This window comes from Chinchilla lanigera, unplaced genomic scaffold (assembly GCF_000276665.1).
Source record: "Chinchilla lanigera isolate Chin_1 unplaced genomic scaffold, ChiLan1.0 scaffold00060, whole genome shotgun sequence".
Lineage (NCBI taxonomy): Eukaryota > Metazoa > Chordata > Mammalia > Rodentia > Chinchillidae > Chinchilla > Chinchilla lanigera.
Window position 1 is genome coordinate 14,476,810 of NW_004955461.1, and position 14,808 is coordinate 14,491,617.

A 14,808-nucleotide genomic window follows, 5' to 3' on the forward strand; every position below is an offset into this window, starting at 1 on the left:
AGCAAATCCCAGTCAAATGCCTCATCTTGCACATGTATATTCACATTCACAAACCCACAGCACAAAAAGCTTTCAGAGACTTCAGACCGAAATAAGCAAGGAACATGTAACCTCAAATATTTAAATCCCAGGTAAAAAAAACAACCAAAACTAACTTCAACATATAACTTAAAAGTGCATTTTCATATAGCATCCCTATTTTATCTTTCCTCCAAAATCCTCAGAATTGAGTATCTTTAATTTAAAAACATTACTGAGGTACTTTAGCTTCAAAAGTGCATGTTAAGCTTCTTAAAAACTTTTTAAATGTTGAAAACCCCCCAAATACAAAACTCTTGTTATTTCTTTAAAAAATCCTCCTGTTTTCCTGGGTAATGAAGAGATTCTGTTGGTCAGGCACAGTGATGTATTTCCCAGCCTTTCAGGTAACAAACTGTGGCCAATCACCAAGGAAGGTACTGTGTATACATCTGTGGCCTTAATCAGGAAGAGAAACAAAGGGTTCAGAACTTCCCACTTTCACAGGGCTAGAACATTCATGTGATGGGTACAGTCCAGCAGTCATCCTTGGCCATGAGGTGGCAATGGATAATGAAATGGCATGATGAAAGCAGCCTGTCTTTACTTGATGATTAAAAAAAAAACTGTTAACTCTTGCCGCATCTAACAGTGACCTCTTCTTTCCTACATTATTACACGCAGCTAATGGAAGCATTGGTTACTACTAAAAAGAAAGTTTAAAAAAAAAAAAAAAAGCTGAAATGAAAACAAATCACAAATATAATTAACCTCAGCTAATTTTATTTTATTTTATTTTTTGCAGTGCTTGGGACTGAATCCAGAATTTCCTGCATCCCTGGCAAGTACTCTACCTCTAAACTATACCCCATCACTTATCTAGTCTAATTTTCAATCATGAATTTACTCATTCAAGAACAATCTCATAGGGAGGGGGCTGGGGGTTTAGCTCTGTGGCACAGCACCTGCCTAGCAAGTATGAGGTCCTGAGTTTGATTCTCGGTACCCCCCCCCAAAAAAAAAAAAGATCTCATAGAATAGAACTCTGTTAAGAGCAGGGGTTACTGGTAGATCCCTATATTGATGCAGCTTGTATTCTGCTAGAGGAGACAATTATATAAACAACTATAGCAAAATACACTACATGCAAAGATGATTAGAAACAAATTACTAAATAAAGCAAACAAGGAAATGAGCAGCACTGCAAAGTTAAGCCATTCTTTTAAAATAATTCCACACTGCCGGGTGTGGTGGAACACACCTGTAATCCCAGCACTCGGGAGGCTGAGGCAGGAGGATTGTTCCAAGTTCAAGACCAGCTTGGGCTACAAACTGAGCTCAAGACCAGCCTGAACTGCATAGCAAGACCCTGTCTCAAAAAAAAGGAAAAAAGAAATAACTTCACACTATAGTTTTCTGATTTGGAAAGAGTTATTGGCAAGATTTTTTTCTACTATAATACCATATTAAGAATCACAATTTTAGGATATGTGCTGCTAAAGTGGGCAAAATAATCACAAGTTCAATACTACATTAGTTTACTTTGCCTTTATCAGCAAATTAATTTTAAAGGTTGATAAAAATTATTTTCTTAAAACATGTGACCTTCTCTGGTGGCTGCTTATAAAAATCTCATCTGTTTTACATCTTGTTTGTTTCCTAGCAGTGAGAAGTCCCAGGGCTGGGGGCGAGGGACCTCACTGCTATGTTACTTCCCCTTGGCCTACAGAAGAGCAATGTACCTTGGTTCTACCAGGCTTAGAAGAACAAGGAATGAAACACTAGTAAATTCTTTGGTTTATTAAAAAAAATACACATGGTACTTTTCCCACTACCTGTAGTTGGGCCTTATTATTTTAAGCATAATTCAAAGTAGTTGTTTTAAAATGTGGTAAAGCTGAAGGTATATTCTGCATTCAGCTATAAATCATCAAGCTTATATTCAAAACTTCTCCTTGAACTTGAACAATTATATGTACTACTTCATGACTTTTCTTCCTATGGGCAAGGAAAAAGAAACCTGAAATTGCGAAGGAATAAGTAATATTCTATTTTCATGTATAATTTTTTTATACAGAAAAAAATCCGCATTTTTAAATGGCTCCAAGGTATTAAATTACTAGCAAAAATCAGCAGGAAAATCTAATTCCCAGCCTGCCATTGGGCACAAGGGAGGCTGAGTCCTTGCATCTTCTGTAGGCCAGTTTGGGAGGTACGAGCATCACTGAGCGTTCTGTTGGCCTACAAAACTCCCAGACCACTGGCTTGGATTCTGTATCAGCTATGGAGAGGACAGAACCAGGTAGCATGTCTTCAGTTATCCTTCAATTATCAAGAATGTAAAACTATTCATCTAGAAGTGTTTATGGAGTAAAGTTACTTTTTAAGAATAAGTAGGAAACAAAATAATAGGATGACAAAACCAGAATTTTACTAACAATTTTCAAATAATGTAATTTAAGAAAAACTAGTGTTAGAAAGAAATACTGAGCTACAACCAGGAATATTTGATACAATAATGAACAAGCAGGAGGGTATAGTCAGTGCAAACATGTACAAGAGGACTGAGAGTACCTGTGCTGAGACTCTGGTTGGAGACACCTCAAGATGGTGACAATGACCCTGGGCACTTAAGACACTGAGCTGAGACTCTGGGAGGCTCAGGTTTGGTACCACTGTACTTGCTGGCTCTCATCAGAAGCAACCACTGCAGCAGAAATGAAGTCCCCAGGAGCCCAACTCACTCAACCTAAGGCCTCATGGAGCTTAATTCAGGGTCAGATTAACAGCAGATTCAGACTTCGCTCATACACACAATTATTGTCAAATAGAAAAAATAAAACAGCTATGCATGAAAAATGTGAAGAAATAAATGACATACAAAGATTAGCATACAAGAGTTTACTATGAAGCAGCAGGTTACATCATGAGAAAGGGAACTTTCAGCAGCAAAGAGTATTAGGTGGTAAAATGAAAACCTGAGTGGAGGAGATATGACATAAAGATATTAATTAAAAGAGAATTAGAAATCAGAAGACAAATGCATAGAAAAACAAATATACCTTGAGGCTGTAAGATCAAGAGAAATAAATCAAGCTTAAATATCACATAGTTTCTCTTACATGAGAAACACGAAGTAAAAATAAAGACTAAAATAAAAGATAACAAGTAGGGAGATAAATATTTTTTTTTGGCCCTGAATTTATTGACAACATTACAGTATAGCAGAAAGACTGAAACAGCTCTGTCAGGAAGGGGGTCAAGAGGTGGAGGGAAAGGGGAAGAGAGAAGGGACAGAGGATGAAAAAAGGAGTTCAGATGTATTAATATCCATTTACCAACTCCACACAAGGAATGTAAACATTATGTATTATAAATATGTATTTAAAAAAGAAAGGGAATTGAGAAATGAGCAGAGAGGGGAGGAAGGGAAGGGAAGGGAAAGGAAAAAGGAATTAAGATGTATTATGTACACGTATCAACTCCCCACATGGAATGTAAACATGTACTGAGTCATGTACGTGTGTGTGTGTGTGTGTGTGTGTGTGTGTATACACAACAAAAGTAAGCAAAACAAAACATGCATACTGCCACTGAAAGGGAGAGAGAAAATATGCGAAATGTTAATACACACAAAGGTCAAAAATATATCTAGTCAGAGACTTTAATTAGTCACTAATTAAAGAGACCATGATACTTTTCCAAATGAAAATACGATTCACAGAAGTAAGAAACATATCTTTTTTTTTGTCTTTTTGAGACCGAATCTCACTATGCAGTTCAGGCTGGCCTTGAACTCACTTTGGAGCCCAGGTTTGCCTCAAACTCCCAACAATCTTCCTGCCTCAGGTCCCGAGTGCTGGGATTACAGGCATGTGCCACCACGCCCAGTTTAAGAAGCATATCTTGTTCCGATAGGATTTATAAAAAGAAATCTATGACCAACAGAAGAGGAAAACTAGACAAGACTATAAATATGATCTTAAAGAAAGCAACAAGAAATGTTGACAGACTTTTCCACAGTCATAATAGAATGTTATCTTTACAACGTGGAGAAAATACAACAATCTGGACAATATATTTGAAGTAAAAGTGTACCAGAAGGTAGTCTGAGGTAAAAGAAAAGGATGTTTAAGAAATAAAAAAACATATAAGGAGAGCCAAAAAACAGTATCTGTATTGAGTGATAACAATGTCTTATATTTAGGTTTAAGAAAAGGTACATGAAAGATAGAAAAGAGTGCAGGTGTTCCACAGTCCTTATACTGTTTAAGAAGTTAGAGAATTTAAAAATCTAATTTGGCTATGTTATGATAGAAACTTAAATGTAAGAGTAACTAACAAAAGTCTAGAGACAGTGTATAAACTTCCAATTCATTACAGAAAGAAATTTGGAATAAGAAAACCAAGACATGAACTCAACGTATACATGTGCATACACACACACAGAAATTTATTTCTAAAATACCAGAAATGAAGATAACATAACCAAGTACAAATACATCATTCATCCTAACAGAGAGAAATATATTAAACCTATTTGTAATAAAAAAGGCTTGGCAAACTGGATTTAAGGAATCCAGCTCTATGATATTTATGAGATACATATAAAAAGTCTAAGGACTTAGAAAAATTGAAAGTGAAAAATGGAAAATACACGTCAGGCCAATGCTAATCTAAATAAGGCAAAACATACTTTAAGGCAAAAAATAAAACATTATTCAGTTTACTAAGAAGATGTAAACACTGATTAGGATTAAGTTAAAAAGGCTCAAAATAGCAAAAATTAATGCATCTATAGGGGTGGATTGGCAAAGCCATGAGTGGAAATATCCAGTGGATGGATAGTTCAACAAAACTCTTTTTTTTTGTTTGTTTGTTTGTTTTTGGTTTTTCTCCGGTACCGGGAACCGAACTCACGACCTTCCGCTTGCCAGGCAGGCGCTTTGCCGCTGAGCTAAATCCCCAGGCCCAACAAAACTCTCCTTAATTGGTATGTTGGGTGACAAAATAACCAGTATGGACAGCTAAGCTTCATAAGAATATGAATTTTTAAAACCCCACAAAACATTTATAAAAACTGAGCATATAAAGCAAATATAGTAATATGCTAATAACTGTAGAATCAGGGTGGTAGACTTGTGGACATTCACTGTACATTTTTCTCTACTCTTTTGTATTTTTAAAACTTTTCCATAAAAAATATAGAGTGTGGGACGGAGGGGGTCCTTGTCCACCAAGTCACGTTCGACAAAGAGGTGCTTCTCAGACCATGCACTCTGACCAGAATGCCATGAAAAGGTAATTAAAAAAAAAAAAAAATCATACATTTAGAAAAGTAAAAATAGAAATGAATCTGCAAGTTTTAGAACATGTTTAATAATCTTAAATCACTGAATACTATTTACCATCTTATCTACTAGACTTATTCAGAATATCATCTCTTAACTACTTACTAGCTTTTTGTCTTTTCAATTGTCCTACCCCACATTTTTAATTGAGATAACCTTTTTATTTTGAAATAGTTTAAAAACTGTTGCAAAGAAAGTACCTCAAATGCTCCATACCCAAGTGCTTCCACTGTTAATATCCTGCATCATTATGTATATTTGTCACATTTGATATATTACTAGTTAATTCTGTGCTATTCAGATCTCATCACTTGCCCTCATTTATGTTTCCTGTTCTATGACCCCATGTAGGACACTGCCTTGCAGTTAATCACCAAGTATCTTTTGGCTCCCTTGGCTGTTTCAGTTTCTCAGACTTTCCTTGTTTCTTGATGACTCTGACAGTTTTGAGGAGTGAGGGCTAGGCATTTTGTAAAATATTCCTCAACTAGGATTTGCCTGGTATTTTTCTCATTATTGGATAATGGTGAGGTCTGACTGTTAACACATCATATCATAGCTGTACACTATAAACATCACTTGTCATTACTGATGCAAAACTTCATCACTGGCTGAGGCAGTCTGCCAGGTTATCCCACCACAATGGTATCTTCAACACTACAGTATAATCTTTAGAAACAAACCACTAGGTATACAGACCATATCTCAGGGGGAGGTTTTACACCCTACCACCTATTCTGAGGAGGTGGGGAATTGCATAAATTATTTGGAATTCTTCTGTAGAGATGTCACTTAACATTACTTATTCATTCATTTATCTTAATATGGACTCATATTATTTTAAACTTTGGTTCATAATCTAATGCTGTATTTCATCTATATCTCTAATCATTCCTTCTTTCATTTCTGGGACCCCTTTGAGTCAGTTCATGAGTCCATCTGACACACTCCTGTCATACTGTGACTTTTGTTTTGTTTTGTTTTTTTCTTTCAGGCACTATAAGATGCTCCAGGTTCATCCTATGTTTCTTAGAATCACGCATTTTTCCAAGGAGCTCTAATTTCTCTTATTAGATAATGGTGTTAGAAACACAATTTGGGCACTGGGCAATATCAGAGAATCTTAATGGTGGTGGTACCTACTTCTAGGCATTACTTCAAATGATTCTACTTGCTTTGCAACAGCTTTCCAAAGATATTTATTTCTACTTTTATTTTTAAACGCCTATCTCCCCTGCAAAACTATCATCCCCTGTTTGAAAATGGGGGGCATTACACTTTCAATTGTGAGTAGCTGGACCAATCTAGCAAGTCCAAATAGAATCTAAAGCCATCTGAAATCTTTATTATAGCCGAGTAGCTATGGATAAACATTTAACTTTATTCCACCACCATCTCTCAAATACTACACGAATTTTAGCATGATAATAGCCAGAAAAAGTATTAGCAAAGTGTTAATCTACTCCAAGTGAAAATAAAACTTAACTTTACTAGGATATAACAGATATCAATTATCATTTCCTGAAATGATTTTTAAAAATATGACCTTCAGAATGCCTAGGCTCCTAAGATGTAAATTCCAGCTTGGTTTACATATATTTAAAACACTTTAATGTAACAGTCTATCACACAAATTAATTTCACTGTCTGAAACATTTCAAGTATTCTAAATTGTCTGATATCTAAGCAAAAATTAACACCCACACCAGTATTTGTGTAAAAAATCCTTAATAAACCTATACTCATGAGTAACAATTTATAAGGAATTTATAGGTAATTCTAGAGTTAAATGTAAATTAGAAATGAAGCATCATTGTACTACAATAAAGCTATACAAAATGTTTGTTATATTTGTCAAAAAATCATACATATTGTTAGCCTTAAGATATTTATCAACAAATTTAACCAGATTATAAAACTAAATTTTTTCTTCAAACTTTTCATTCCCCTGACACAAAAGTTTAAGAAACGATAGTGTTTCAGAGTTAATATTTCACTGTAAATCAAGATAAATTAAAGAATGACTTAGTTCTAGGCCAGGCATGGCAGTGTACTCCCTGTAATCAATGGGAGTTCAAGGCCAGTTCAAGACCAGGCCTAGGCTACAAAGTGAGTTCAAGGCCAGCCTGAACTGCATAATGAAACCCTATCTCAAAAGGACAAAACCAAAACCAAAACCAAAAGAATGACTTAGTTCTGAGTATCTGAAGGTATAATACTTACTCTAATACTTCATAGTTGGACTTCTTTTCTAGTGCATTGCCCCGCATCTCCCAGTATGATCGTCTAAAATGAAGGAAGATAAAAGTTTATGTTTATATTTAAGGAATATTTTTTGTTGTTAAATGATAAAAATTGAGGAAAGGGTTACTGAATAATGATTCAGAATTTTCTCACACTTCATTCAAGATTTTACTAATAATCTTACAAGGAAAAAGAAAGTACCTGGAAATTTTTGAAAAATAATGAAAACCATTAATGAATAAAGATGCCTATGTACTGTTCCTACCCACCTTATCTCAAGACAACCCAACTTCAGAGCAATTTCCTGGTCCACTTGATCAGCAATCTCTAACATGTAGTCACTCTTCACCTGTAATAAAAGGAATAGGAAACTGCTATTTTAAAGGAATATACTTTTAATGTATTAAATAAATGTTTAATATACTTTACATATTGTTTACATTTTCTTAATAGCTCTGCTAGATTCCAGAAATAAAACTAGGAATATAAGATTCTTAGACACTAGAGTCTGCCAAAAAATGTATACATCAGGAAAAGAAAAACTTGTATAAATATTTAATACTAAATTTAGTGAGATATTGTGGGAATAATACAAATTACCTTTGGCCTTTACAATTATAAGTGCTCAAAGTGGTGGCCATTAGGTCCCAGTAGGTCTGAGACTTCATTAGTACAGCAAACTGCTGACATATGTACGTATTTTTTTTGTGGACTCTGTTATATGGATGGGTTTTCTTCTGTGCTGGTTGCTACATCTTGGCAAGCACCCAAAAACTAAGGAAGTTTTTAAATCTGTATTTACATAAAGAAAATCATAAAATCCAATGCTTCTGCATACTATGTTATGTTACAGTCCAGTTGTGTGCTGTACTAGTTTGGTTACAGGACTTCTATGCACTGTAAACACAAACAGCATGGAAAGGGTAAAATACTTGTGTTCAGACCATAAGATCAAGTCTAGACTTGCTGTGTTTATGTAACATTAAGTGAATAAGAAACCTCTCTTTTTATTATAGTCATGCTGCCTTATATATGAGAGTTGAATCATTTATCCTTAATAAATTAGTAATATAAAAAATAATTTAAAAAACAATATCCTAGAGGCTGGGGATATAGCTCAGTGGCACAGTGCCTGCCTGGCAAGCACCATGTCCTCAGTTCGATTCCTGATACAAAAAAAAAAAAAAAAAGAAAAAGAAATAATATCCTACTAAGAAGCTTGTAAAATCTATAACCGATTACAAGGGACTGCAGAATCAACTCACACAACTGCATCATAGTAATGCTAACTTGCCTTGTACCTCCCCCAGGCAGTGGAAAGTGAATGCTAATGGTAGAGCTTCCTTTTCAAGAAAATCTGCAGAGGATGGATTTTCTTATTTCTAAATACAGTTACCACAGCGTTTTGAGGACCTCAGTGAAAGAGTAAAGAAAATTTACATACTTCAAAATCCACTCAAATTGACAACTGAGGTGTTTCCACTTCACCATCCACTGTATTTGATTTATCTACAGATCAACAACAGTTTAAAGCCTAATATAAAGAAGATATTCAGAAATGACTGCAAGCTTTGAACATGTTCAGTTAAAAGTATTGATGGATTGATATGAGTATCTGTGAGCACCTGTCAGCATGAAGACATTTTCAAAGTGGAAATAGGTACATTCTCCTTAGAGACTACCATTAAGAGATCAACATCTGCAATGGACTCTGAGGACAAGAAGCACTCATTCTGAACTGCAAGTAAAATGTTATCTGCAAACTTCATAGTACATCTGTATTACCAAAAACAACAGTCAACTACATTATGAATTTTATAAATACAAAAATTTGTGGAAACTTGTTTTCTTTCTTGCTGTATAGCTACTTTTATAATAACTTCAATTTTGTCCCTTGGTCCTCAAAGTCTAAAATAGTTACTCTATGGCTCTTTAAAGAAAAAGTATACTGACAGCAGTCCTAGAGAAAATTTTAAACACTTTGCTCTTCAACTTTAACACCTACCCTACTAGTTCATTTGTCCAAGGATTTCCAGGCCATTAATTAACCTTTTACTTCACACCATTCTTCAGAAGTATGTATTGCATCACTATAACTGGCCCTTGCAAAGACCCCCAAATCCTATCTCCCATTCTCTTTTTTAGTTGGTTTCAGTAAAAGCAACTTATATTGAACCCAACCACTTTTTTGTCATAGTTGTTGAGCTGCTGGGGAAATACAGAATAAACTTCATCTTAAGTTCTTGGTGACAAACCTCAGCTGACCAACTGAAACTGTGTGGAAATTCAACAATGTTTGCCTAAAAGGCTCTTCCATACAGCAATCTCATACTTCACCCAGTTACTGTCCACATCTTTCTCACAGAGAAAAGACAGATGGGAATTCTCTCTTCAGTCTACCAGGAACTTGGAACTGCACATGCACCCATCTATCAATTCCTATCTTTCTTGCTCTTCTTTACTATGTGGTGGAATGAATTTACGTGGGATTGAATTTACGGCCTTTACCACACAGGGCTTCACTCCCAGGACTTTTTTATTTTAAAGTTTGAGACAGGGTCTCACTACATTGTCTGAGATTGAACTTGCGATCTTCCTGCCTCAGCCTCCCAGACTCCTGGGATAACAGGTGTGTATCATCACACCTGGCACCATGCCTTTACCATTCCTTTCTCTTATGGCAGGAAAAATGTCCTCTTTCCAACAATGAACCACATGTAGTATATTTCTGGTCTAAATGCTACTTCCTCTTAAACTGGGTACATGCCTGTAATGCCAGTGTAGTGGTGCATGCCTGTAATGTAGGCACTCTGTGAGGGTGAGTAAGGAGAATTGCATATTTGAGACCAGCTTGGATAACTTAGCAAAAGCTTGCCCTAAAATTTTCAAAAAGGGATGCAGCTCAGTGAGAAGACCCTGAGTTTAATCCCCAGTACTACAAAAACCAAAAACAACTACCTCTGCATTAGCATCTACACCTAGGTGGTCAATAAATACTTACTCAATGATGAGCAGGCAAATAAACAGTCATCACACTGGGCTTTACGTATCTGATAAAAGCTAATTCTTACAGATGAAACTTCTAAGCAACAATGGTTTCTATGCCTGACACAAAATAGGCACTTAAGATTATATGTAACAATTATTCAATCTAGTGAGTCAAGTAAAACCTTTATTTCTAGAATCATTTTATTTATACTTCCGTTAGTTCTTTCTAAAACAAAAGGCCCAATATTTAAAACTCAGTTTTTGTTACAGTAAACTTTTTCCTACTGAAACAAAATGTAAGCCCAAAGAAACAGGAATTTGCAGAGAGCACAAGAGCTCCTCAGTGGGCCTCAGACACTTGGTGCGGACTCCAACAATTAAAACTGACTTCCTAACGTTTCATCTTCCATATTGAATCTACAAAACTACTCAAATTAAGGGTCAGGCTATCTTAGGCATGCACTTTCTCACAATTCAGTATCATTTAACATGGTACTAAATACACATTCATTATCTGACAAACACTGAATGCCTATCATGTGCCAGGATACCCCAGTGAAAAAAACGTACATCGAACTTACATAAAGTAATGGGGCGGTGGGGGCAGGGGGATATAGCTCAGCTGCATAGTGCCTACCTGGCAAGCCTGAGGTCATGAGTTCAATTCCCAGTACCTAGGCCCCCCAAAAAAGTAATGGTGGGTAAATTTTCATTTAAAAAAGATTACTTCTGATGTTACATTAAGAATAAATAATAAAAGGAAAGGACCAAAGTTAGAACACCTGCACCACAAGTATTCTCACTACCTCTTTGTTTATAATGGACAAGTAACTGTAACAAGTAAAAACATGTAACTGTATAAACATTTTTAAAAGGAAGACTTGATCATATATATGCATTTACACACATAATCTCTAAAGGGAAATTCAAAATCTGTATTTATTAGATTTTTTAAAACATCTAATAAATCTCATCTAAGATTTTTGAATTCCAGGGCATACTAAGTCAATCCTCTATAAATTACCAGAGAGAACAAAGCACCCAAATTCCATGCCTTCCTGTGCTGTGGACATGACAATGAAGACAAGCTTCATGTTTACTTTCAATGAACACATGCCTATTCAACAGAAGTCAGTAAAATGAGTAGAGAACAGACCAGTCTTTTCTGGGGTTACAGAAGTGCCAGGTATTACTATAAACCAACAGGGAATCTGTGTGGATGGGATAACTCTGTATGCAGAATATGGTGGTTACATGTCTGTCCAGTGAAGAAAGTCCACAGAACCATTATCTATTTGAATGCCTGCCAGAAGTGCTGAAATCGAAAAAAATTTTGTAGTCTAGTCAACAGTATTATTCTGTCAATGTCATTTTCCCTATTTTATATTGTACTGTATCACAATTTGGTAGTAATTACACACACACACATATGTATTTACATATATTTGTGGCCAACTACACATATGCCAAGTTATGGAATGGCATAAATTATTTTCATTGTATGTAAATTAAACTTCCATAGAACAAATTGTAAAATATATTCTTACATGTGTACAAGTACCGTGGAAGTTTTTACACACAAGAGTAATTTAAGAGCTCCAGACTAAACAGAAGTTGCTTAAATCCTGGAGTGGAAAACAGAGTTGTGCAGAAAGTTACTGATTCAGCAGGCTGGGTTGGCCCAACCTGCTCACTTCCAAACAATACCTGTTTCTAGGACTGGCCCATAACTCTGAACTCCAAAAGTTTGTTTTAGAAAATTTTCTTTTTTTAAAGTATATGTTTGTAATACATAGAAAATACAATAATCCTGGGGGAATTGGTACATATACACATCACTTCTTGATCCTTTTTACTTTTCCTTCCTGTCTCTTTTCTCTCTCCACTAATTCCCAGATATCCTTCCCATCCTTTCAAAGAACACAACTCTTTGATGCATTGGTCCTTTGTATTGTTTATCTCAATACACTAATTTCTGCTCAGATCTTTATATAATTTTTTTCCTATTAGTTTCAAATATGGATTGTTCTTATCTTTCTAGGACAAAAAATGTATCATTAGGTTGTTTATCTGGGAATGTTCTATTCTTTTTATGTGTGTATTTACATCTGTGAACTTCACTCTTGGAACCGCTTTCATTGTGTCCCATAGGTTTTGGAATGTTTTGCTTCTGATAGCTTCTCCTATTTTTAGGCTCCAGCTGAATGCAATATCCTTTTACATCCTTTCACTTTTAGTCTAGGTACCTCTTTTGGATGAGGTGTATCTCCTGTAGGTGATATATGGATCCTTTTTGTTGGTTTGATCCAATCTGTCACCCCGTGTCTTCTGACTAGAGGGCTAAGATCACTGATACTGAGTTATCATTGTAAGGTATTTACTGAATCCTGTCATCCATTATTTTTCCACTGCTGACTATTCTTTTCCACTCTTTCTGCTTAACTGTGCTTCGAGTTAGGTGTATACTTTCCTTTAGGCTTTTTGGTGTTGGAGGCTACCCTGCTTTTATCTATGCTTCCCCTCAGTATTTTCTGTAATGCTCATTTAGAGGTCAAGAATTTCTTTAGGATTTCTCTGTAATGGAAGTCTACTTCTCTGCCAATTTTGTAAGCTGATTTTGCTTTAAAAGTCTGGGTTGACAGTTATTTTCCTTTAGGGCTCAAAAAATCTTCATTCCAACCTCTCCTGGCCTTTAAGGTTTATGCTGAGAAATCTAGTGATTCTGATGGACTTGGCTTTACAGGTTACTTGCTATTTTTCTCTAATACCTTACAGTATTCTCTCTTTTTGTTGAACTTCTCGAATGTTGATTATGACACACTGTGGAGAGGTTCTCTTCTAGTTGTGGTTATTTGGGGTGCTATAAGCCACTTGTACTTGAACACTGAATTCCTTCCTAGATTTGGAAAAATTCTGCTGTGATTTCAGCGAATTAATTCTTTATATCCTTGGAGTTACCTTCTACTTTTTTTCCTTTATCCCTACAGTGGAGGATTTTTTCCTTTTTAAAGTCATCTAACAGGTGTTGGATTCAGCTTGCATGGTGTGGTGCCTTGCGTTTTTAGAGTATCGGTGAGTATATGATCGACCACATCCATTTTGTCTTCTATTACTAACACTGTCCTTATACTGGTCAAGTCTGCCACCAATGCCATCCACTGAATTTTTATTGTCTATCTCTGCTTTTTCCTGTTATGCTTTCTAAGTCTTTCTGAAATGATAACAGTCTTGTATTACTACCTTGCTTAACTCAGTTTATTATTTGTTTCTTCTTTAAACTCATCAAACATTATATTGGTAAAATCCTTTATCTGTTTAATTAATCTTCTATGAGCTTTTCAAACATCTTGTGATTTGTGTATGTGTTTCTTTTATCTCTTCAAACATCTGACCATTTGGTTTGTGAACTTTTTTCCTATAGCTTCCTCTACTTCAATGTCTATGAGTTCAGCTTTGAAGAAGTTAGAAGTCTGAGGGGGCGTTTTGTTGCCTTGTTTTGCCATGTTTGTGTTGTTTTTGCAGTATGAGTTCAAGACCATTTAGAATAGAGAACTGGTCATTACTATGGAGCTCTCCTTAGTAAGATTCTGTCTCCCTGTAGAGTATCATTGGGTTTGGTTATGTTTTGGTGTTCATAACTCTCTTCTATCTATTCAGCATACAGATATTCATTGTTTAATAATCTGCCTGTTTAATGACTATTTAGATGTATGACAAAGGGCCCCTGCTCAGACTTATGAACCCCTGGTCTGTCTTATGATCTGTCTTTTTTTTTTTTTTGGTACAGTTCTGTACATCTAATTTATAGACCCTCAGCATTTTTGTTTTTAAAAATTAAAAAAACTAACAAAACAACAATGAAGACAAAATCAAAACACAAAAAGAACAAAAATGTTATGTGACCTCAAAACAAAATGATAGCAATTAACAATGGTTGCTACATTACATACTATCCTCAACGAAGTTACGCAGTCCACCAGACATAAGAATGAAGATTGATCAATCAAAGACTATAACAATAAAAAAAAAAAAACACTGAAAATGACGCAGAGCTTCATCACACAAGATGGCAGGAGTTCAACAATGGTTCTTATACTGCGTATTGTTATTTTCAGATCAATCATTCTGATTACCAGAGTCAAGAATGGAAAATTGGTCAAGAAAAAAGAAATTTTTTTTTTTTTTTTTTTTCTCCGGTACCGGGAAC

At 35.4% G+C, this 14,808-nt stretch overlaps 1 protein-coding gene across 11 annotated transcripts in view; it reads right to left on the minus strand.

The window, feature by feature from the left end:
• The window catches only part of Ptk2 (protein tyrosine kinase 2), a gene marked incomplete at its 5' end in the record, with an annotated part of 284,866 nt that overhangs the window by 138,896 nt on the left and 131,162 nt on the right, over positions 1-14,808 (minus strand). For all 11 annotated transcript variants that reach the window (XM_013521316.1, XM_013521321.1, XM_013521320.1 and 8 more), the window contains 2 exon segments: positions 7,593-7,655; positions 7,883-7,962. In XM_013521316.1, coding sequence (XP_013376770.1) covers positions 7,593-7,655; positions 7,883-7,962 — 143 coding nt within the window.